A 26,260-nucleotide genomic window follows, 5' to 3' on the forward strand; every position below is an offset into this window, starting at 1 on the left:
CAAGGTCCAAGAGCTCAGAAACTGCTGAACATGGGTACAAGCTATAACACAACTAAGCCGGGGCACACCAGCATGGCTGAGCAAGGCCTGGGTCTGGCATTGCCAGCCAGAAGTACCTGGCTTACAAAGTGACTGAGAAGTAAATCCTGCATCACTGGCATGGAGGACCCCTAAATTATCACATGATAAAAACTCAAATGTCCAGTTTAAAAACAAAACCACAAGGCATAAAAAGAAACAAAGTATGGACCATTCAAAGGAAAAAAAAAAAAAAAAAATCAACAGACATTGTCCCTAAGATCAGATGGCAGACTTATTAGAAAATGATGGCCGGGCCGGGCGAGGTGGCTCAAGCCTGTAATCCCAGCACTTTGGGAGGCCGAGACGGGCGGATCACGAGGTCAGGAGATCGAGACCCTCCTGGCTAATACGGTGAAACCCTGTCTCTACTTAAAAATACAAAAACTAGCCGGGCGACGAGGCGGGCGCCTGTAGTCCCAGCTACTCGGGAGGCTGAGGCAGGAGAATGGCATAAACCCGGGAGGCGGAGCTTGCAGTGAGCTGAGATCCGGCCACTGCACTCCAGCCTGGGTGGCAGAGCAAGACTCCGTCTCAAAAAAAAAAAAAAAAAAAAAAAAAAGAAAATGATGGCCGGGCACGGTGGCTCAAGCCTGTAATCCCAGCACTTTGGAGGCCGAGACGGGCGGATCACGAGGTCAGGAGATCGAGACCATCCTGGCTAACACGGTGAAACCCCATCTCTACTAAAAATACAAAAACTAGCCAGGCGAGGTGGTGGGCGCCTGTAGTCCCAGCTACTCAGGAGGCTGAGGCAGGAGAATGGCGTAAACCCGGGAGGCGGAGCTTGCAGTGAGCTGAGATCTGGCCACTGCACTCCAGTCCGGGCGACAGAGCGAGACTCTGCCTCAAAAAAAAAAAAAAAAAGAAAATGATGTGGCCGGGCACAGTGACTCACGCCTGTAATTACAGGACTCTGGGAGGCTGAGGTAGGCAGATTGCTTGAGGCGAGGAGTTTGAGACCAGCCTGGGTAACATGGTGAAACCCCATCTCTACAAAACGTACAAAAAAACTTGCTGGGTTTGGTGGCATGCTCCTACAGTCCTGGCTACCTGGGAGGCTGAGGTGGGAGGATTACCTGAGCCCAGGCTGCAGTGAGCCATGACTATGCCACTGCACTCTAGCCTGAGTGACAGAGCGAGGCTCTGTCTCAGTAAAAGAAAATTATGTAATTGTGTGGCCAGGCATAGTAGCTAACACCTGAAATCTAAGTACTTTGGGAAGTCAAGACGGGAGGATTAGTTGAGATCAGGTGTTTGAGACCAGCCTGGGCAATATAATGAAACCCTGTCTCTACAAAAAAAAATTTAAATTAGCTAGGTATGGTGGCATGTGCCTGCAGTTCCAGCCATTCGAGAAGCTAAGGCGGGAGGATCACTTATGCCCAGGAGTTTGAGGCTGCAGGGAGCTATCATTGCACCACTGCACTCCAGACAGAATGAGACCCTGTCTCAAAATAAAATAAAATGATGTATAAATAAAACAAATATCAGTAAAGAGAAAGACATAAAAAGAAAAAAAGAACTTTTTTTTTCTGAGATGGAATCTTGCTCCATCACCCAGGCTGGAGGGCAGTGGAACCTGTGACCTCCAACTTCTGGGTTCAAGCGATTCTCGTGTCTCAGCCTCCTGAGTAGCTGGAATTACAGGTGCATGCCACCGTGCCTAATTGTTGTACTTTTAGTGTAGACGGGGTTTTACCATGTTGGTCAGGCCGGTTGAACTCCTAACCTTAAGTCATCTGCCTGGCTCAGCCTCCCAAAGTGCTGGGATTACAGGCATGAGCCACTGTGCCCGGTCTAAAGAAAAAAAATTCTGAAGCTGAAAAGTACAATAACTGCAATGAAAAAACTGAGCAAGCAGAAGAAAGAAACAGTGAACTTGAAGATAGGATAATTAAAAGTATCAAGTCTGAAGAACAGGAAGAAAAAAGACTACAGAAACTGAACAGAGCCTAAAGGACATATAGAACACCATCAAGCAGCCCAACGTAAGCAATGTGGGAGTCCCAGAGAAAGAGGAGAGAGAGGGGATCAGATAAATGATCTGAAGAAATATAACTGAAAAATTCACAAGTTCGATGAAAAACAAGTATTTAAAAGACAAAATAAATATAAACATCCAAGAGGCTCAACAAACTCCAAGTAGGATGAACTCAAGAGTCCACACTGAAATACATTATAATCAAACTGTAAAAAGACACGGCCAGGTTCAGTGGCTCACACCTGTTATCCCAGCACTTTGGGAGGCCATGGCCGGCAGATTACTTGTGGTCAGGAGTTCAAAGCCAACCTGGACGACATGGTGAAACCCTGTCTCTACTAAAAATACTAACATTAGCCCCGTGTGATGCCACATGCCTGTGATCCCAGCTACATAGGAGGCTGAGTCACAAAAATTGCTTGAACCCGGGAGACAGAAGTTGCAGTGAGCCAAGATGGCGCCACTGCACTCCACCCTGGGTGACAATGAGACTTTGTCTTAAAACACACACACACACACACACAAATTGTCAAAAGACAAAGACAAAGAGAGAATCCTGAAAATAGCATGAGAGAAGCAACTTGTCACATACAAAGGATAAGATTACCAATGGGTTTTTTCATCAGGAACTGTGGAGGCCAGAAAGCAGTGGGCTAATATATTCAAAATACTAAAAGAAAAAATACCAAGAATACTGTATCTGGCAAAAATGCCCTTCAAAAGTGAGGGAGAAATCAAGACATTTCCAGATAAAGCTGATTAACACTAGATCTTCCCTATCAGAAATATTCAAGGGAATTCTGCAGGTTGAAAGGAAATGACATTAAATAGAGCTTTATGAAGAAAGAAAAATCTCTAAAAACAATCAAATTAATCGAATTCATAGGAACAGACAGGAGAATGGTCTTTACCAGAGGTCAGAGAGTGGGTAGAATGGGCAGGTGTTGCTCAAAAGGAACAAGGTTCAGTTATAAAGCAGGAGTAAGTATTTTGAGACACACTGCACAACATGGTGACTACATTTAATAATAATAACGTGTTACATATTTCAAAATTGCTAAGAGAATTTCAAATGTCCTCATCACAACAAAATGATAAATACTTCAGGTGACAGATATGTTGATTAGCTTGATTTAATCAAACCACATTGTATACATATATCAGAACATCACATTGATTTGTTGATTAATAATAAAAATATATTTGCAAAAGAAATCCCTTTAGTAAAGGTAAACATGGGCAACTATAAAAGCTAGTATTATTGTAACAATTGTAGCCGGGCGCGGTGGCTCAAGCCTGTAATCCCAGCACTTTGGGAGGCCGAGACGGGCGGATCACGAGGTCAGGAGATCGAGACCATCCTGGCTAACACGGTGAAACCCCGTCTCCACTAAAAAATACAAAAAAACTAGCCGGGCAAGGTGGCGAGCGCCTGTAGTCCAAGCTACTTGGGAGGCTGAGGCAGGAGAATGGCGTGAACCCGGGGGGCGGAGCTTGCAGTGAGCTGAGATCCGGCCACTGCACTCCAGCCTGGGCAACACAGCAAGACTCCGTCTCAAAAAAACAAAAAAAAACAAAAAAAAAACAAATGTTTGTAATTTCTTTTTTTTGTTTTCTACAAGATTTAAGAGGTTAATACATTACAAAACAATTAGACTAAAAGCTAATATTACTGTAACTTTGGTTTGCAATTCCACATTTTGTTTTCCATATAATTTAAGAGACTAATGCATTTTAAAACCCAATTTTTAGATCCTGTTTTTAAACATATAATGTACAAAGATATACTTTTGTGACATCAATAACTAGAAAGGAGCTGGGGCAGAGCTGTTAAAAGGGTAGAATTTTTGTACGTTATTGAAGTTAAGCTGGCATAAATTCAAACTAGAGTATTATAATTTTAGGACATTAAATATAATCTCCATGGTAACCACAGAGAAAACAGTTACAGGACATGTTATATATTATATTAAAATTTTTCACTACAAAAAAAATCAACTAAACACAAAAGAAGACAGTAATGCAGGAAATAAGGAATTAAAAAAACTATAATGCATATAGAACATAAAATAGCAAAATAACATAAGTCCCTCCTTATCAATAACTACTTTAAATGTAAATGGATTAAACTCTCCAATCAAAAGACAGAAATTGGCAGAATGGATTTAAAAAACACAGAATCCACCTATATGCTATCTATAAGAGACTCTAGATCTAAAGACACAAAAAGATTGCAAGTAAAAATTTTGAAAAAAATATTCCACATAAATTGTAACCAAAGGAGATTAGGGATGGCTTTACAAATATCAGACAAAATAGTCTTTAAATTAAGAAAAGGTTATAAGAGACAAAAAAGGAGACATCTACAGTAAGAAGATTAGAACAATTATTAACATTTATACACCTAAATGTACAAATGAGGATACTGACGTTTTGTTTTTAGGTGTAAAAACAAACCATGAATAGTTGCAGACTTCAATACTCCACTCTCAATAATGGATAGAGCAACCTGGCAGAACATAATTAAGAAAATAAAAGACTTGAGGCCGGGCACAGTGGCTCACACCTGTAATCCCAGCACTTTGGGAGGCCGAGGCAAGCGGATCATGAGGTCAGGAGATCGAGACCATCCTGGCTAACATGGTGAAACCCCATCTCTACTAAAAATACAAAAAAAATTAGCCGGGTGTGGTGGCGAGCGCCGGTAGTCCCAGTTACTCAGGAAGCTGACGCAGGAGAATGCCGTGAATCCAGGAGGCAGAGCTTGCAATGAGCCGAGATCATGCCACTGCACTCCAGCTTGGGCGACAGAGTGAGACTGTCTCAAAAAAAAAAAAAAAAATAGAGAATTTGGCCAGGCACAGTGGCTTACGCCCGTAATCCCAACACTCTGGGAGGACAAGGCAGGTGGATCATGAAGTCAGGAGTTCAAGATCTGCCTGGCCAAGATGGTGAAACCCCGTCTCTACTAAAAATACAAAAATTAGCTGGGCATGGTGGCGGGTGCCTGTAGTCCCAGCTACTCGGAAGGCTGAGGCAGAGAATTGCTTGTACCTGGGAGGCGGAGGTTGCAGTGAGTTGAGATGGTGCCATTGCACTCCAGCCTGGGTGACAGAGTGAGACTCTGTCTCAAATAAATAAATAAATAAATAAATAAATAAATAAAAGGACTTGAACAATGCAGTAAAGCAACTAGATCTAACAGGCATCTAAAACTTTTTTTTTTTTTTTGAGACAGGAGTTTTGCTCTTGTTGCCCAGGCTGGAGCATTGCTCGATCTCAGCTCACCACAACCTCTGCCTCCCAGGTTCAAGCGATTCTCCTGCCTCAGCCTCCCTGGTAGCTGAGATTACAGGTGTGTACCACCAACCTGGCTAATTTTGTATTTTTAGTAGAGACAGGGTTTCACCATGTTGGTCAGGCTGGTCTCGAACTCCTGACCTTGGGTGATCCACTAGCCTCAGCCTCCCAAAATGCTGGGATTACAGGCGTGAGCCACTGCGTCTGACCTACATCTAAAATTCTTTATCCAACAATAGAATATGCATTCTTCTCAAGTACACATGGGTCATTCTCTAGGACAGATCATACTATAGACAACAAATTGTCTCAATAGATTTTAAAGGAAAGATAGCACACAGAATATCTTCCCCAGCCACAGTGGGATGAAGTTAGAAATCAGTAACAAGGAAAACTAAAATTCCCAAATTTGTGGGAATCAAATAACACTTTTTTTTTTTTTTGAGATGGAGTCACCCAGGCTGGAGTGTGGTAGTGTGATCTCGACTCACTCCAACCTCCACCTCCCAGGTTGAAGCAATTCTGCCTCAGCCTCTTGAGTAGCTGGGATTACAGGTGCCCAACACCACAAGCAGCTAATTTTTGTATTTTTAGTAGAGACAGGGTTTCACAGGTTGGACAGGCTGGTATGAACTCCTGACCTCAAGTGATCCACCTACTTCGGCCTCCTAAAGTGCTAGGATTACAGATATGAGCCACTGTGCCCAGCCTAAATAACACATTCTTAAATCACCAATGGATCAAGAAGAAATCAAAAGGAAAATCAGGAAATACTTAAGAGACAAATGAAAATACAAAACAATATACTGAAACTTTTGGAATTCAGCAAAAGCAGTGCTAAGCGGGGAATTTATAGCTGTACACTTACATTAAAAAAGAAAGATCTTGGGCTGGGCATGGTGGCTAATGACTGTAATCCCAGCACTTTGGGAGACATAGACGGGAGGACTGCATGAGGCCAGGAGTTCAAGACTAGCCCGGGCAATATACACAGACCTTGTTTCTACAAAAAATTTTAAAAATTAAGGCACCAGGAATCGTAGCTCATACCTGTAACCCCAGTACTTTAGGAGGCTGACACAGGCAGATAACTTGAGCCCAAGAGTTCAAGACCAGCCTGGGGAACACATTGAAAGCCCGTCTCTACAAAAAGTACAAAAATAATTAGCTGCACATGGTGCCCCACACCTGTAGACCCAGCTATTCTAAAGGTTGAGGTGGGAGGATCACTTGAGCCTGGGAGGTAAAGGTTGCAGTGAGCCAAAATCATGCCACTGCACTGTTGCGGGAAGTCAGGGACCCTGAATGGAGGGACCAGCTGGAGCCGTGGCAGAGGAACATAAATTGTGAAGATTTCATGGACATTTACCAGTTCCTAAATAATACTTTTATAATTTCTTATGCCTGTCTTATTTTAATCTCTTAATCCTGTTACCTTTGTAAGCTGAGGATGTACGTCACCTCAGGACCACTGTGATAATTGTGTTAACTGTACAAATTGATTGTAAAACATGTGTGTTTGAACAACATGAAATCAGTGCACCTTGAAAAAGAACAGAATAACAGCGATTTTCAGGGAACAAGGGGAGACAACCATAAGGTCTGACTGCCTGAGGGGTTGGGCAAAATAGAGCCATATTTTTCTTCTTGCAGACAGCCTGTAAATAGATGTGCAAGTAGGGAAGATATCACTAACTTCTTTTCCTAGCAAGGAATATTAATAATACCCTGGGGAAGGAATGCATTCCTGGGGGGAGGTCTATAAAAGGCTGCTCTGGGAGTGTCTGTCTTACGTGGTTGAGATAAGCACTGAAATACGCCCTGGTCTCCTGCAGTACCCTCAGGCTTATTAGGGTGGGGAAAACACTCTGCCCTGGTAAATTTGTGGTCACACTGGTTCTCTGCTCTTGAACCCTGTTTTCTGTTAAGATGTTTATCAGGACAATACGTGCACAGCTGAACATAGACCCTTATCAGTAGTTCTGATTGTGCCCTTGTCCTGTTTCCTCAGAAGCATGTGATCTTTGTTCTGCCTTTTGACCTTTGAAACGTGTGATCTCTGTGACCTACTCCCTGTTCGTACACCCCTTCCCCTTTTGAAATCCTTAATAAAAACTTGCTGGTTTTAAAGCTCAGGTGGGTATCACAGTCCTACCGATATGTGATGTCACCCCCGGAGGCCCAGCTGTAAAATTCCTCTCTTTGTACTCTTTATCTTTATTTCTCAGCTGGCTGACACTTAAGGAAAATAGAAAGAACCTACGTTGAAATATTGGGGGAGGATTCCCCTGATACTGCACTCCAGCCTGGGGGATGGAGCGAGACTGTTTCAAATATTTTAAATTTAAAAAAAAGGCCGGGCACGGTGGCTCACACCTGTAATCCTAGCACTTTGGAAGGCCGAGGCGGGTAGATCACCTGAGGTCAGGAGTTCAAGACCAGACTGGCCAACAGGGTGAAACCCCATCTCTACTAAAATACAAAAATTAGCCAGGCATGATGGCAGTTGCCTGTAATCCCAGCTACTTGGGAGGCTGAGATGGGAGAATTGCTTGAACCTGGGAGACGCTGGCTGCAGTGAACTGAGATCACGCCACTGCACTCTAGCATGGGCGGCTGAGCAAGACTCTGTCTCAAAAAAAAAAAGATTGCTTCACTTGACTAGCCAAAAAAAAAGACCCAAATTACCAAAGTAAGAAATTAAAATGGATATACATTACTACCAGCTCTACAGAAATAAAAAGAATTAGCTAGGCATGGTGGCTCACGCCTGTAATTCCAACACTTTGGGAGGACGAGGTGGGCGGATCATGAGGTCAGGAGATCAAGACCTCCTGGCCAACATGGTGAAACTCCATCTTTACTAAAAATGCAAAAATTAGCTGGGTGTGATGGTGTGCACCTGTAATCCCAGCTACTTGGGAGGCTGAGGCAGAAGAATCGCTTGAAACCGGGAGGCGGAGATTCCAGTAAACTGAAATCACGTCACTGTACTCCAGCTTGGCGACAGAGCGAAACTCCATCTCAAAAATAAATAAAATAAAAAAGAATCGTAAGAGAACTATGAACAATTCTATGCCAACAAGTTGCATAAACCTAGATGAAATGGACACACTCCTAGAAACATAAAACCTACTGAGACTGAATCACAAAGAAATAGAAAATCTGAATAGACCCATTAACTAGTGTAAGGAGTATGAATCAATCATCAACAAACTCCCAAAAAGGAAAAGTCCTAGCCCTGATGGCTTTGCTCATGATTCTACCAAACATTTGGAGAGGAATTGATACCAGTCCTTCTCAAACTTTTCCAGAGAGTTGAGGAGGAAGGGGTAATTCCTGGTTCATTTTATGAGGCCGACAAATGCAGTGAATGTGGCAAGGTCTTTAGATGCAATCCACACCTTGTAGATCACTGGAAAATTCATACTGGGTAGAAGCCTTACAAACGTAGTGACTGTCACAAGGTGTTTAACAGTAATTCAAACCTTGTACGACATCAAATAATTCATATTGGAGAGAGGCCTCACAAATGTAATGAATGTGGTAAAGCATTTAGAGTGTTCAGGACTTACTACCCATCTTGTAATTCATACTGGAGAAAAACCTTACAAATGTAATGAGTGTGCAAGAACTTGAGGCACAAATTTTCCCTCACTCAGAGATGTCATACTGTAGAAAAGCCTTACACATGTAATGAATGTGGCAAGGTCTTTGGTCAATTGCATGGCATCAAATAATTCATAGTACAGAGAAGCCTTACAAATGTAACAAATGTTGAAAGCATTAAGCAAGCATTCAGGACTTATAGCCCATCTTCTAATCCATACTGGAGAGAAACTTTACAAATATAGTGAATGTGGCAAGGTCTTTGGACGCAAGTTATACCTAACCAACCATCAGATAATTCATACTAGAGAGAGACCTTACAAGTGTAATTCATGTGGCAAGGTCTTCAATCAAAATTTACACCTTGCATGACATTGGAAAATTCATACTGGAGAGAATTCACTGCACACCTTACAGATGCAATAAATGTGGCAAAGTCTCCAGTTGTACTTCATAGCTAACACAATATTGGAGGACTCACATAGGTGACAAACCTTATAAATGTAATAAATGTGGCAAAGAATTAGTTTGCATTGAAGCCTCAGTACCCATCTACTGATACACACTGAAAGGTAACCTTACAAATGTAAAGATAATATATATATAAATAATATATAAAAAGAGAACAGTTGGCCAGGCACAGTGGTTCACGCCTGTAATCCCAGCACTTCAGGAGGCCAAGGCGGGTGGATCACGAGGTCAAGAGTTTGAGACCATAGGCCAGGCACGGTGGCTCACGACTGTAATCCCAGAATTTTGGGAGGTCGAGGAGGGTGGATCACGAAGTCAGGAGTTCAAGACCAGCCTGGCCAAAATGGTGAAACCTCGTATCTACTAAATATACAAAAATTAGCCAGGTGTGGTGGCAGGTGCCTGTAATCCCAGCTACTCAGGAGGCTGAGGCAGGAGAATTGCTTGAAGCTGGGATGCGGAGGTTGCGGTGAGCCAATATCGTGCCACTGCACTCCAGCCTGCTGGGTGACAGAGTGAGACTCCGTCTCAAAAAAAAAAAGAAAAAAAAAAAAAAAGAGATTGAGACCATCCTGGCCAACATGGTGAAACCCTGTCTCTACTAAAAATAGAAAAATTAGCCATGTGTGGTGGTGCATGCCTGTAGTCCCAGCTACTAGGGAGGCTGAGGCAGAAGAATCGCTTGAACCTGGGAGGTAGAAGTGAGTCGAGATTGCGCCACTGCACTTCAGCCTGGGTGACACAGCAAGACTCTATCTCAAAATAAATAAATAAATAAAAAGACAGAACAGTTATATCAGAGTACAGAGTTTAATCAGAACTACCAGTACAATTCATCCCGTCAGTGGCCAAGTCTACAACATTGAATTCAACCCTCCCAAAACTGTTATAATTGATCATCTGACTGGGGAGCCTCTCATTCAGCAAGAGGACGATAAACCAGAGATGGTTATCAAGAGACTAAAGGCTTGTGAGCCGAAACAAAGCCAGTCTTAGAATATTACCAGAAAAAAAGGGGTAATGGAAACATTCTCCAGAGCAGAAACCAAGAAGATCTGGCCCTATGTATATGATTTCCTACCAACTAAAGTTCCACAAACAAGCCAGAAAGCTCTTCAGTTACTCCACGAGGATAAACACATGATACGAGTTAAGATAGGAAACCACCTAGACCTTCCATTTAGAAGCTGCTTTTCCTAAGACTTCCAGTATGTATGAATTCTTTGAAAAATCGTACTACTTTTATTTCTACTAATTTTATTCTGAATACTAAGGAAGTGTCAAATGATATAGATACTAAGATTCATCTTTTGAAATCATCTAGTGTGTTTTATCCACTTATCTTCAAAAACATCAGAGATGTCTAAACTTTTAAAACATTTGCTAGAGCAAAATTTATTTTGGTGTTAAACATACTTTCAGTTTACTCAGAATTTTCAATTTGCTATAAAAAATGTATCAATTAGCATAGATAAAAATACTACTTTAAGATCACTTGTTTTCTTTTGAAAATACATATGTACTGAGGGTTATTATTTATGTCAGAAATTGACATTGTAAGTTCTTGGATAAGCACCAAAGTTGAATGAATTTTTCAACAAAATGTAATTAAAGTCTATGTTTACAGATGTTACTCAGGTTAAGAAATGTGTTGTAGGATCTACTTACCAGTTTCTCTTTTTGATTCAAATATATGAGATCTGCCCTGATAAATAACAAAGTATTGTACCGCCCTCCCAAAAATAAAAGAAAAAGAGAAAACCCATGGCACTATGTAAAGTAAGCACACTTTGTCATTAGTAAATAGAGCAGGCATGCCTGGGGATTGTTGCTTTGCCATAAATAGCAATCAACCATAATTAGTAAACAGGTGTGCCAGTAAAAATGATTTACATGATACGTTAACAAGGATCAGGAAAGTAAGTGAACTTCCTGAAGGAGTTGTTTCTGATCAAAGAAACTGATACTTGCTAGCATTCACTTGTTGGGAGCAAGTACCCCAAAATCTGGCCATTAACTGGCCCCAAAACTAGCCATAAACAAAATCTCGGCAGCACTGTGACATGTTCATAATGGCCTTAACGCCCAAGCTGGAAGGTTGTGGGTTTACGGGAATGAGGACAAGGAACAACTGGCTGGCTCAGGGCGGAAAACCCCTTGAAGGCATTCTTCTTTCTTTTTTTTTTTTTTTTTTTCTGAGACGGAGTCTCGCTCTGTCGCCCAGGCTGGAGTGCAGTGGCCAGATCTCAGCTCACTGCAAGCTCTGCCTCCCGGGTTCGCGCCATTCTCCTGCCTCAGCCTCCCGAGTAGCTAGGACTACAGGCGCCCACCACCTCGCCCGGCTAATTTTTTTTTTGTATTTTTAGTAGAGACGGGGTTTCACCGTGTTAGCCAGGATGGTCTCGATCTCCTGACCTCGTGATCCGCCCGTCTCGGCCTCCCAAAGTGCTGGGATTACAGGCTTGAGCCACCGCGCCCGGGGAAGGCATTCTTAAGCCACAAACAATAGCATGAGCGATTTATGCCTTAAGGGCATGTTCCTGCTGCAGTTAACTAGCCCTTATTCCTTTAATTTGGCCCATCCCTTCATTTCCCATAAAGGATACTTTTAGTTAATTTAGTATCTATGGAAACTATGCTAATGACTGGTTTGCTGTTAACAAGTACATAGGTAAATCTCTGTTCCGGGCTCTCAGCTCTGAGGGCTGTGAGACCCCTGATTTCCCACTTCACACCTCTATATTTATGTGTGTGTCTTTAATTCCTCTAGCGCCACTGGGTTAGTCTCCCCTACCGAGCTGGTCTTGGCATTCACTGCCACCTTATCTTAAGGGGAAAGAATTCTACTGGTGTCATCTGACCGGCCACTTAAAATTGGAATCTAAAGTTATTCCTTAGTAGGGCAACAAGGATGGTTGCTGATGTACTGTGTGGTCTGGTAGGAGAAGTGAGGCAATATGAGAAGTGGAGGAAAAACCCGACTATGTCTTCCATGGCATATTTACTCTTACTTTACTTGGTGCTAAATCAAATGAAACAAGCCCTTGTAATATGATACACTACCCTGTTTTAACCTGAGTGACTCTCTCCTAGCACAGAGACAGCAGGACATACTCCATTTTAAGTTTCTTCACTTGCAGCCCCCTTTACCTCCCTCCCTTAAGGGCATAACTAGTGTAAACTGACTCAAAGCACATCCAGGAATGCACTTACTGATAAGATATTGAGAGGCAAGCTGCACCAGCAGCTCCTGAGGACGTGCTCACAGTGGATGGCACCCAAAACCTCTGCATTTATCTCTTTGTGATAGTTTAAGCCCCTGCACCTGGAACGGTTTTTTTGTAACTGCATTTGTAACCAATTACTTTTTTAACTTTTTGCCAGTTCTGCTTCTGTAAAAATTGCTTCAGCTAAATTCCCCCCACTCCCCTATTTAGACCACTGTATAAAAACAAAACTAGCCCCTTCCTCGGGGCCGAGAGAATTTTGAACGTCAGCTGCCTCTCAGTCGCTGGCTAATAAAGGACTCCTTAATTTGTCTCAAAGTGTGGCATTTCTCTGTAACTCCCTTGGTTACAACATTTGGAGGCCCCAGTGAGAATTTTCGCCACCGGGCGAGAGCCGGACTCGTTCCAACCTCCCCCAGACAGATGGCAGACTTACAGGGGAGCCGCCACCTGAAGACATTCCAGGGCCCCATAAGACCTTGTCTTCCAGAGGGGAAGGATGAACCACCGGTGTGTTCCCACAAAAATTCAACTCCTGAGTCCTCAGTTTCTGGTCCCAGAAAGGTAAGTCAGATCTGCCTCTGTTTCTCTGGGAGGGAAGTGGCTCTGACAAGGGCCCTCCCTTTATGACTGCCCGCATTCCAGGACACTGGAGGACAGAGTCCTGGTTTTCTGTTAGGCACCTCTGTGTCTCTCTGGAAGGGAAGTGGCCCTAACGAGGGCCCTCCCTTGACTCTGTCCGTATTCCAGGACGCTGGAGGACTGAGTTCTGGTTTCTGGTAGGCTGGCCTCTCCATTAAAGACTAGTCTCTCTTGGCCCAGTGCGGTGGCTCAAACCTGTAATCCCAGCACTTTGGGAGGCCGAGATCGGCGGATCACGAGGTCAGGAGATCGAGACCATCCTGGCTAACCCGGTGAAACCCCGTCTCTACTAAAAAAATACAAAAAACTAGCCGGGCGAGTTGGCAGGCGCCTGTAGTCCCAGTTACTCGGGAGACTGAGGCAGGAGAATGGCGTAAACCCGGGAGGCGGAGCTTGCAGTGAGCTGAGATCCGGCCACTGCACTCCAGTCTGGGCGACAGAGCGACACTCCGTCTCAAAAAAAAAGAAAAAAAAAAAGACTAGTCTCTCTCAGTCTCTTTCTCTATCTCTTCTCCTTTTCTCGTTCAGGTCTCCTGGAGACCTCTGTTTTAGAACAATAATAAAACTGTTATAAACTCTGTGTGAATGAGTGCGTGAATGGGGAGGTCAAGGGCTTGTGCTTCAACTTCCAGTTTGTCCACGTGAAAGCTACGGAGTTCCAGTGGGCCCTCACCTGTGGTTCTGTGGCGACCTCATAAGGCTTAAGGCAGCATCAGCCATAGCTCAATCCGAACCAGGGGTTTATACCAGCCTGCCAATGCTAAAAGGAGCCTAAGTCCCCTCAAGGGGAGCAGCCAGACAGGCATCTGACGGATCCCATCACGGGACCCCCACCCCTTGTCTGTCTATTAAAAAAAAAAAATTGTCAAACTTGTTTATATGCACTAGTGTCTATTGTCTTGTTTAGTGTCTTTCTAAGTTTCGTCTGTCAGGTCACCGATACTGCCCAAGGCGACTGGGAAAGAACTTCTTCAAGGTCCTCAATACTGATTTTCTACTACAGGAGGTCAAATTCCTCATCAGTTGTTTGGGCTGGCCGTCCCAGTCCTGCCTTTTCTGTCAGAAACAAATCAGGTGTTGTTACAGGAAGGGGTGTGGGAAACACTTGTCCATTTGGAATTTCTGGCACCATAAAGGCTGCTGGAGTTTAGATTGCCACATCCCATGCCCAAGTGACTGGACCGCTTCCACATTAGATCAGTGGTGGATGCAGAATAGCCACCCTGCGGACCTGCTTGCCCACCTTTTCTGTCATCCTGTAACTTTTCACATGCTTTTGAATAGAAGTCTGTGTAGAGAAGCCTACGCTCATACTGCTTTACTCTGTCTGGACTCTTATTCTGTTCCCCTGTGTCTACTCTCCTACCTTAGAAAAGATCCGAGTGGCCCCTTTCCTTCTAATCCTTATCCCTTACCCCACATATCTCGTTTTCCTGTGTCAGAGCAAGTCCAGCGCCTCAAAAATTTGGCTCTGCTCTCCCTCCTAAAACCCTTGAACGAGAAGGTCAAGTTGGAACTGATTTGCTCTAAAACGAGCACCACAGTATTCCAGACGACCACCAGAGTAAGTGCCAGAGAATAGGCAAGTAGGCAAAGTAAAAGAAAACTTTATTTACAAGCCAATGTGAAGGAGGGGCGAAGTTCACCGGTCTCTGGCGTTGGAGGCCAATGAAGTCGCTCCGGCATTCTCGGGGGAGGTTCCTAGGTCCGCACAGGAGCAGGGGCCAAGGAAGTTCACACCACGCGCCCGTGGGGAGCGGCTTTTATGTCCTGGGCCCCAGAGTGGGCGGGCAGTGGGCGGGACATAGGCGGGTCAGGGGCGGGGCAGTAGGCATGGCTAGGCGGGTTCCCATTTTTCTCCGTCAGAGGTCGGGTTGCACCTGCGCAGTCCACCGGTGTCTTTCCCAGGCGCGGGAAAGTTAACAATGAAGAACCCGGAAATGCGCCATTTTAGTCCCTTTGTTCTTTTTGTTCCCTCCCTCCCTCCGTCCAGACAGGAACTTTCTGTCTTTGAGTCATGGAGACACCAAAAATATTTAGGCTGTAGGTCAAGGGGAAGAGGGAGGTCATCTAGGTCTGGCTGGCCAAGGAGCCCTCAGGTCGGCCTCCAGTCCTCCTCCCTAAATCTTGAAGCTTAAGAAAACCAACTTTATGTGGCAGGAAGTGTTGGCTATAGTTGTTTTCCTGCTCTTTCTGGTTGTGTTATTTCTGTTCTTCCGATACGCCAGCCCCCCGCAGGTTGTGAATTTCTCTGTCCGTGCTGGGTTTAATCTCTCTGCTCAAACCTTGTTAAACTGCCTCCAAAATGGGAAACTCCTCTTCCCAGCCCTGTGAAGAGTGAGTCCTTTCCAATGTATGTTGCAGAATTTCTCTTGAGGCTCCTCAGAGGATTATGGAGTCTGCCTGAAGAAAGGCAAACTCTGGACACTCTGTGAAGTAGAATGGCCACAGTTTGGAAGTGGGTGGCCCCCATAAGGGTCATTTAACCCCACAGCTGTTCAGGCTGTGTGGCGGGTCATTACTGGAAGTCTCAGTCACCCCGATCAGTTTCCCTACATTGATCAATGGCTGGATTTGGTCTGGGACCCTCCTCCCTGGTTCCACTCATGCACCATTCATGATCCCACTTCCAAGGTCCTTTTGAGTCAGTCCGCATTTTTGTGCGGACTCTCAGCCCCCTCGGCTCCTCCTGTACTACCTCCTTCTGAAGAAGAGGAAAGTTTTCCTCACGCAGTTCCGCAGTTCTGCTGCCCTACAAACCTCCTGCTCCCCAAGATTCTTCCCTTGTTTCCTCGACTACATCTCCTGTGGGCTCTCCGCCCATAGCCTCCCAATTGCGGCCAAGGCAGGAGGAGGTAGCCCCCCTCCTCCCACTGAGAGAGGCCCAAATCCCTCTGGGTGATGAGCACTCAGCTCCCTTCCTAGTTTATGTCCCTTTCTCTACCTCTGACCTGTACAACTGGAAGGCTCATAATCCCCTCTTTTCTGAAAAGCCCCAGGTTTTGACCTTACTAATGGAGTCCATGCTCCGGACTCACCGACCCACCTGGGATGACTGTCAGCAACTCCTTTTAACCCTTTTCACCTCTGAAAAGAGGGAACGTACCAGAAGGGAGGCCAGAAAGTATTACATCAGTGGGTGGACCAGAAGAGGAAGCCCAAGATCAAATTGAAGAGGTTTTTCCCTCTACCTGGCCTAATTGGGACCCAAACTCCTCGGGTGGAAGGAGAGCTTTAGACAATTTTTACCGGTATCTCCTTGTGGGTATCAAGGGAGCTGCTCGAAAACCCATAAATTTGTCTGAGACAACTGAAGTTGTCCAGGGGCCTGATGAGTCACCAGGAGCGTTTCTGGAACACCTCCAGGAGGCCTATTGGAAGGGCACCCCTTTTGACCCGATGGCTCCCGAAAATAGCCGTGCTCTTAATTTGGCATTTGTGGCTCCGGCAGCCCCTGACATCAAAAGAAAATTAGAAAAGCTAGAGGGATTTGCCGGAATGAACATCAGTCAGCTTTTAGAGATAGCCCAAAAGGTTTTTGACAACCGAGAGTTTGAAAAGCAGAAACAGGCAGCTCAGGCAGCTGAAAAGGCTGCTGACAAAGCATCAAAAAGACAGGCAAAAATCATAGCAGCTGCCATTCAGGAAGTCAAGAAGGAAAGACCTCCATCAGAGGAAAATGGTCAGGGAACCCTGGGTCCCCGCCAAAAGGGTCAGAAAGGGGAGGGGGCTCCCCTGGAGAAAAACTAGTGCGCTTACTGCAAGCAGATGGGACATTGGAAAAAGGAATGCCCATTAAGACCAGAGGAAAAGCCAGAAGAGAAAGAAGTCCTCACCCTCCCCGCTGCAAAGGAATCTGATGATTGATGGGCCAGGGCTCCTTTACACTTGGCCCCCAGGAGCCCATGGTGACCGCCACAGTGGGGGGCCAGCCTGTACGCTTCCTAATTGACATGGGGGCCGATCACTCCATACTGCAGATGCCCCTAGGCAGTGTCTCTAATAAAAAAGTGGCTGCACAGGGGTCTACTGGAGTTATTCAAGAATATCCTGTCACCCACTCACGAGAGGTGAGTTTAGAACAGAAAAGAGTAACCCACTTGTTCTCGTGGTCCCAGAGTGTCCTTTTCCCCTCCTAGGACGAGACCTGCCCCACAAGCTGCAGGAATCTATTTCCTTCTTGGCCCAACAAGCTCACCTCATGGTAGGAGACACACCATCTCCCGCTGCTCAGCTCCTGCTAACCACTCCTCTGTCAGAAGAAACTCTCTTAGTTTCACCTTCACAACCACCAGAAAATAAAGTCTCCTACTGGACTTACAGACTCTTTCCCCGAGTCTGGGCCGAGTCAAACCCCCCGGGACTGGCTAAGCACCACCCTTCAGAGGTAGTAGAACTCCTGGCCACTGCCTTGCCAGTCCAGATAAAGCAATATCCTATGAGTCAGCGGGCTAGGGAGGGAATCAACCCCCATATTCAGCGACTGTTACAAGCTGGCATACTTACACCATGTCAGTTCGCCTGGAATACTCCATTTTTGCCAGTCCAAAAACCCGGAACAAATGACTACCAACCTATACAGGACTTAAGGGAAGTTAACAGACAGTCACTGTCCACCCAACTGTCCCTAACCTTATACTTTACTCAGCCTGCTCCCACCAGAACACAGTGTACACTGTCCTTGACTTAAAAGATGCTTTCTTTGCTATTCCTCTGGCCCCCAAAAGAAAACCTATTTTTGCTTTTGAATGGACAGATCCTGGCTCAGGAGACACCACCGAATTGACCTGGAGTCGGTTACCTCAAGGTTTTAAAAATTCCCCCACCCTTTTTGGGAAAGCCCTCCAACAGGATTTTATACCATTTTGAGCCAGACACCCTAATTGTACTCTTCTTCAGTATGTAGATGACCTTTTATTAGCTACTGAAACTACTGACAGCTGCCTGCAACATACTAGAGACCTACTTTACCTCCTTCAGGAACTCGGGCATCTCGGCCAAAAAGGCCCAGCTTTGTCTTCCCAGAGTCTCCTTACTTAGGGTATGAGATAAACAGAGAAAAAAGGGCACTCACCAGTGCTTGTAAGGAAGCCATCCTGTGAATCCCCACTCCCACCACAAAAGACAGGTACGTGACTTCCTGGGGGCCGTGGGATACCGTCGCCTGTGGATATTAGAGTTTGCAGAGATTGCCAAGCCCCTGTACACCACTACTGGAGGGAATGGCCCACTAGTTTGGACTGACACCGAAGAACAGGCTTTCAAAAACCTGAAAAAGGCATTAACTGAGGCCCCTGCTCTAGCCCTCCCTAATATCTCAAAACCATTTCACCTTTTTATTCATGAGAGCCAGGGAGTTGCTTAAGGGGAGCTCACTCAGACTTTAGGACCCTGGAGACGCCCAGTAGCCTATTTGTTTGGCAGTGACTGGACCCTGTGGCCTCTGGATGGCCAAGCTGTCTGCAAGCCACAGGCAACAGCAAGCCTAGTCCAGGAGGCTGATAAATTGACTCTGGACCAAAATTTAACCCTTACGGTTCCTCATGCCATAGAGACTTTGCTGCAAAGTGCTTCTGGCAAATGGATGTCAAATGGTCGCATCGTGCGGTATCAGAGTTTACTGTTAGATCAGCCTGATTTGACTTTCTCTCCCACAAGGTGGTTAAATCCAGCTACTTTACTCCCTGATCCAGACTTCACTACACCTGTCCATGACTGCCAGGAACTCTTAGAAACTACGGAAACTGGCTGACCTGATCTCCAAGATGTGCCCCTAAACAAGGCAGATGCCACCGTGTTTACAAATGGTAACAGCTTCCTCGAACAGGGAGTACAAAAGGCTGGTGCAGCTGTTACTATGGAGACAGATGTGCTATGGGCCCAGGCGTTGCCAGCAAGTACCTTAGCCCAGAAGGCTGAATTGATCGCCCTCACTCAGGCTCTCCAATGGCATAAGGACAAACGTATTAACATTTACACTGACAATAGGTATGCTTTTGCTACTGTACATGTACATGGAGCCACCTATCAAGAGTGTGGGTTACTCACCTCAGCAGGAAAGACTATTAAAAAACAAGAAATTTTAGCCCTGCTTGAAGCTGTTTGGCTTCCTCAGCAGGTGGCTGTAATTCACTGCAAAGGACATCAAAGAGAAAACACAGCAGTTGCCCATGGTAACTGAAGAGCAGACTGCGGCCGAGAAGCCGCTCGGCTCCCAGTAGTGCCCTTGGTCCTGCTGCCCACTGTGTCTTTTCCACAGCCCAACTTGCCAAATCACCCAAAATACTCCACAAAGGAAGAGAAACAGGCTTCACATCTTCAGGCTAAGAAATTAGGAAGGTTGGTGGATTCTTCCTGATTCCAGAATCTTCATACCCCAAGCCCTCGGGAAAACTTTAATCAGTCATTTGCATTCTACCACCCATTTGGGAGAAGTAAAACTGGCCCAGCTTGTAAGGAGCCGTTTCAAGATCCCCCACCTTCAGGACTTAGCTAACCACACAGCTCTCCAGTGTACGGCTTATGCTCAGGTAAACGCTAAACAAGGTCCCAAACCCAGCCCAGGCCACTGTCTCTGTGGAGACTTACCAGGAGAAAGGTGGGAAATTGATTTTACAGAGATAAAACCGCACCAGGCAGGGTATAAGTACCTCCTGGTGCTAGTAGACACTGCCACTACAGTAGTAAAGTTTTTACTAAATGAAATCATCCCAAGACACAGGCTGCCTGTTGCCATAGGGTCTGATAATGGGCCAGCCTTCACCTCATCCATAGCTCAGTCGGTCAGCAAGGCATTAAACATCAAAGGGAAACTCCATTGTGCCTATCGACCCCAGAGCTCTGGATATGTAGAACGCATGAACCGCACCTAAAAAGTACTCTTACAAAATTAATTCTAGAAACCGGTGAGAACTGGGTGAGGCTCCTTCCTTTAGCCCTTCTTAGTAAGATGTACCCCTGACCGAGCTGGGTTTTCACCTTTTGAAATTATGTAGTTCTGTCTATCTTGTCTACGTTGAGAAACACCCATTTAGCAGAAATCTCTCAAGCTAATTTATTACAGTACCTGCAGTCTTTCCAATAGGTACGAGACATCATCCAGCTGGTTGTCCGGGGAGCACACCCAAATCCAGTTCCTGACCAGACAGGGCCCTGCCACTCTTTCCAGCCGGGTGACCTGGTGTATGTTAAAAAGTTCCAGAAAGAAGGACTCATTCCTGCCTGGAAAGGACCTCATACTGTCATCCTCACCACGCCGACAGCTCTAAAGGTGGACGGTATTCCTGCTTGGATTTATCACTCTCGCATCAAAAAGGCCAGCAAGACCCAGCAAGAAACATGGATCCCCAAGCCTGGGCCAGGCCCCTTAAAACTGCGTCTTGGCCGGGCGCAGTGGCTCACACCTGTAATCCCAACACTTTGGGAGGCCGAGGTGGGCGGATCACGAGGTCAAAACATTGAGGCCATCCTGGCTAACGGTGAAACCCTGTCTCTACTAAAAATACAAAAAAATTAGCCAGGCATGGTGGTGGGCAACTGTAATTCCAGCTACTCAGCAGGCTGAGGCAGGAGAATCACTTGAACCTGGGAGGTGGAGTTGCAGTGAGCCAAGATTGTACCACTGCACTCCAGTCTGGACGACAGAGCGAGACTCTGTCTCAAAAACAAAAACAAAAACAAAAAAAACTGTGTCTAAGTTGCGTGAAGCCATCAAATTATTTATTTTTATTTACCTCTTTTGTTTGTTTCCACCTATCATGCCCTCTGCTCCATCCTACTCTTTTCTCCTTCTTTCACGACAGGACATGTGTGTGCAAACACTACTTGGAAGGCAGGAACCTCCAAAGAAGTCTCTTTTGCAGTCGATTTATGTGCTTTGTTCCCAGAGCCTGCCTGTACCCACGAAGAGCAATGCAATCTGCCGGTCATGGGAGCAAGAAACGTTGACCTGGCTGCAGGATTCGCAAATACAGGAAGCCGGACTGGATGTGGGAGCTCTAAAGGTGCAGAAAAAGGACTCCAGAGCGTTGATTTTTACCCCTGTCCTGGAAATCACCCTGACTCTAGTTGTCAAGATTCCTTTTAGTTTTTCTGCCCTCACTGGTCATGGGTAACCCTGGCTACTTACTCTGGAGGATGAACCCAGTCCTCAACCCTCTCTATAACTCACACTTCCTGTCCTAGACCTTGTACTATAAGAAATCCCTCTTACTACAACTGTCCTTAACCCTAATTCAGCTCATTGGTATTATGGCATGTCATGGGGATTAAGGCTTTATATCTCAGGATTTCATGTTGGAACTATGTTCACCATTCAGAAAAAGGTCCTGGTCCCATGAAGCCCTCCTAAGCCAATCGGACCTCTAACTGATTTAGGTGACCCTATGTTCCAAAAACACCCAGACAGGGTCGATTTAACTGTCCCACTACTCCTGGTTCCTAAATCTCAACTATAACGACAACATCTCCAACCCAGTCTGATGTCCATTCTGGACGGGGTGCATCACCTCCTTAATCTCACCCAGCCTAAACTAGCCCAAGATTGTTGGTTGTATCTGAAAGCAAAACCCCCATATTATGTTGGTTTAGGAATAGAGGCCATGTTCAAGGTTAACTCTCTTTCTTGTCATACATGACTCCATGCCCTTACACTAGGAGACGTTTCAGGGAACGCCTCCTAATTAGCAAGGGCTATAACTTATCTGCTTCTCCCTTCAGGTCACCTGTAATCAATCTCTACTTACTTCCTTAAATGCCTCAATTTCCTACCAGGCACCTAACAATACCTGATTGGCTTGTATTTCAGGCCTTACTCGCTGCATCAACGGGACTGAACTCGGACCTCTCCTGTGTGTGTTGGTTCATCTGCTCCCCCAGGTTTATGTGTACAGCGGGCCAGAAGGCATGTACTCCCCCAGGTCTATGTGTACAGCGGGCCAGAAGGGCAACTTCTTATTCCTCCCCCTGAATTGCATTCCAGGTTTCGCCAAGCTGCCCCGCTCTAGTACCCCTCCTGGCCAGCCTTAGCATAGCTGGGTCAGCAGCCATTGGCACGGCTGCTCTGGTTCAGGGAGAAACTAGACTAATGTCCCTGTCTCAGCAAGTAGATGCTGATTTAAGCAATCTCCAGTCAGCCATAAATATGCCACATACCCAAGTAAAGTCTCTAACTGAAGTAGTTCTTCAAAACCGCTGAGGCTTAGATCTACTATTTCTCTCCCAAGGAGGATTATGTGCAGCCCTAGGATAGGGTTGCTGTTTCTATGCCAGGCAGTCTGGAGTCATAAAAGATACCCTCCAAAGAGTTCAAGAAAATCTAGATAGACGCCAACAAGAACGAGAAAGTAACACCCCCTGGTATCAAAGCATGTTCAACTGAAATCCATGGCTAACTACTTTAATTACTGGATTGGCAGGACACCTTCTCCTCCTCTTGTTAAGTTTAATCTTCAGGACTTGTATATTAAATTGGTTCCTTAACTTTGTAAAGCAGCGCATAGCTTCTGTCAAACTTATGTATCTCAGAACCCAGTATAACCCCCTTGCTATAACTGAAGAATCAATGATTTGATTCCCCAAAACATGAGTGGGGAATGTGATACCCTACCCTGTTTTAACCTGAGTGACTCTCTCCTAGAAGAGAGACAGCCGGACAGACTCCATTTTAGTTTCTTCACTTGCAGCCCCCTTTACCTCCCTCCCTTAAGTGCATAACTAGTGTAAACCAACTCAAAGCACGTCCAGGAATGCACCTACTGATAAGATATTGAGGCAAGCTGCACCAGCAGCTCCTGGGGACGCGCGCGGTGGATGGCACCCAAAACCTCTGCATTTATCTCTTTGTGATAGTTTAAGCCCCTGCACCTGGAACTGCTTTTTTTTTTTTTTGTAACTGCATTTGTAACCAATTACTTTTTTAACTTTTTGCCAGTTCTGCTTCTGTAAAAATTGCTTCAGCTAAATTCCCCCGACTCCTCTATTTAGACTACGGTATAAAAACAAAACCAGCCCCTTCCTCGGAGCCAAGAGAATTTTGAGCGTCAGCTGCCTCTCAGTTGCTGGCTAATAAAGGACTTCTTAATTTGTCTCAAAGTGTGGTGTTTCTCTATAACTCCCTTGGTTACAGTAATAGCTGTTATTAATTGCGTTTAAAAATCTGTCCCGTTTTTTTCCAGGTACTTAAAATACAAGTGCCAGTAAGTGGTTCTTATATACATTTGGGTGGGGGGGGTGGAATTCATTTTCCTTGTCTTCTGATATTTTAAAAATCCATCCATTTTTCAAGATTGAAAAGAATTATAGCACGCCGGGCGCGGTGGCTCACGCCTGTAATCCCAGCACTTTGGGTGGCCGAGGCAGGCGGATCATGAAGTCAGGAGATCGAGACCATCCTGGCTAACGTAGTGAACCCCCGTCTCTACTAAAAATACAAAAAATTAGCCAGACATCGTGGCAGGCATCTGTAGTCCCAGCTACTTGGGAGGCTGAGGCAGCAGAATGGCGTGAACCCGGGAGGCGGCGCTTGCAGTTAGCCGAGATTGTGCCACTGCACTCCAGCCTGGGCAACAGAGCGAGACTCAGTCTCAAAAAAAAAAAAAGAATTATAGTAAACACTTCATTCTTTTCTTTTTTTTTTGTCCCACCCATCCCTGCCCAACCAGCACTTCATTCTTTATAAAACTTTCTATAATGCTTTATTTGAATGTTACTATTACGTGCTTTCTAAAATGGTGTGAACTACCAAACTCATGGATTCTCACTAGGTTATCAGGCATACAGTAGTCTTTATCAGAATCAAACGAAACTTCATTAAAAAAAAGAAAACTACCAATATAGAAATTCTTATGATTCACATTTAACTGCTGGCACTATAATTTGTAGCTCTTTGATTCAGAATGTACATAGTACTCATGTTTTAGGTAATCGGTAATATAGTTTATTTTATTTTTTTTTTTGAGACAGAGTCTCGCTCTGTCACCCAGGCCAGAGTACAGTAGCGTAATCTCAGCTCACTGCAACCTCCACCTCCTGAGTTCAAGCAATTCTCCTGCCTCAGCCTCCCCTGCTTCTGGGATTACAGGCACGTGCCACCACACCCAGCTAATTTTTGTATTTTTAGTAGAGATGGGCTGTCACCATTCACCACATTGGTCATGCTAGTCTGGAACTCCTGACCTCAGGTGATCCCCCCACCTCAGCCTCCTAAAGTGTTGTGATTACAGGCGTGAGTCACCACGCCCAACCTAAAGTTTAAATTTTCCTTAAAAAAAAAAAAAGTGTCCAAAGACCTAAAAAGGCTAAAACTAAAAAACTCTTAGAAGAAAATATAAAAATAAATCTTCATGACTTCAGATTTGGCAATGGGGACCACGGGGAGTGACTGCTAACAGGTACAGAGGTACAGGGTTTCTTGGGGGATAACGAAAATATTCTAATATCTATTGTGGTAATTATTGTACAATGTTGTAAACACGGTAAAAACCACTGAATTGTACACTTTAGATGAGTGAATTGTTATGTGTAATTTATATTTCAAAAGGTTGTTTAAAAAATTCTATAACATAAGCAGCTTGACACAGCTAATGAGACACTCACCTCTCTCTCAAATTCATCCTCCTCCTCCAAAAGATCATACACCTGCTCTAAAAGCTGAACTCCCAGGCCATGAATTACATCAGCTCTCAAGACTTCAACTAGTCTCCTGATCTTTTCAGAACCTGGCATGATAGCTAAAAGGCAATAACAAAGACAAAGGGAAAAATAAACACTTTTTACCACTATAGCAAGAACACTGCAATTTTTAAAAATTTTGCATTTTATTTTTATTTTTGAAACTGAGTCTCGCTCTGTTGCCCAGGCTGGAGTGCAGTGGCACGACCTCGGCTCACTGCAAGCTCCACCCCCTGGGTTCATGCCATTCTCCTGTCTCAGCCTCCCCAGTAATTGGGACTACAGGTGCCCGCCACCACGCCTGGCTAATTTTTTGTATTTTTAGTAGAGACGGGGTTTCACTGTGTTAGCCAGGATGGTCTCGATCTCCTGACCTCGTGATCCGCCTGCCTCGGCCTCCCAAAGTGCTGGGATTGCAGGCGTGAGCCACTGCGCCTGGCCTATTTTTTTTTTAAGTGACAGAGTCTTGTACTGTCATGGGGATGTAGTACGGTGTGACCATAGCTCACTATATAGCCTCTAACTTCTGAGCTCAAGCAATCATCCTGCCTCAGCTTCCCAAGCAGCCAGAACTACAGGAATGCGCTACCACCTGCAACTAATTCTCAAATTTTTTGTAGTGATGGGATCTATGTTGTCCTGGTTGGTCTTGAACTCCTGGCCTCAAGCAATCCTCTCACCTCGGTCTCCCAAAGCAGCGAGACTACAGGCTCATGATTATACCACACCAGGCCTTTTTTTTTTTTTTTTTTTTTTCATTTCATTTGATTTTTTGAGATAGGGTCTTGCTCTGTCGCTCAGGCTGGAGTGCAGCGGCATGCTCATGGCTCACTGTAGCCTCAACCTCCTGGGTTCAAGAAATCTTCTCACCTCAGCCTCCTGAGTAGCTGGGACTACAGGCATGGACCACTATGCCCGGCTAATTTTTGTATTTTTTTGTAGACACAAGTTTTCATCATGTTGCCCAGGCTGGTCTCAAACTCCTGGACTCAAGAAATCTGCCCTCCTCAGCCTCCCAAAGTACAGGCATGAGCCACCGCACCCAGCAGGCCTGTTTCTAAAAAAATCTTGACATACTAACATTCTTTTTTCCCTATGACAAGAGTTTGGTTTAATGACTTAAAATTTACATATGAACTTAAGCTTCGCTACCATCTCTTAAACCTTAAAAACACCACAACTGTCTAACTTGAAGAAAAGTCACATGAAAAACCACAAACATTTATCTATTTATTTATTTTTAAAAATCAATTTTCATGTAACTTTTCAGGAATACCTC

At 45.0% G+C, this 26,260-nt stretch overlaps 1 protein-coding gene across 13 annotated transcripts in view; it reads right to left on the reverse strand.

The window, feature by feature from the left end:
• Window positions 1-26,260, reverse strand: part of NEK4 (NIMA related kinase 4) — a 69,872-nt gene that overhangs the window by 13,351 nt on the left and 30,261 nt on the right. For 4 of the 13 annotated variants that reach the window (XR_004436889.1, XR_004436888.1, XM_033210073.1 and 1 more), the window contains one exon: window positions 24,907-25,040. Coding sequence is in view for 9 of the 13 variants with exons in the window: in XM_033210073.1 (XP_033065964.1) it covers window positions 24,907-25,040 (134 nt within the window). In the remaining 4 variants the exon portion in view is untranslated. The other 9 variants (XR_004436886.1, XR_004436887.1, XM_033210070.1 and 6 more) reach the window with 9 other exon arrangements.

Source organism: Trachypithecus francoisi, unplaced genomic scaffold (genome assembly GCF_009764315.1).
Source record: "Trachypithecus francoisi isolate TF-2019V2 unplaced genomic scaffold, Tfra_2.0 Lachesis_group0, whole genome shotgun sequence".
NCBI lineage: Eukaryota > Metazoa > Chordata > Mammalia > Primates > Cercopithecidae > Trachypithecus > Trachypithecus francoisi.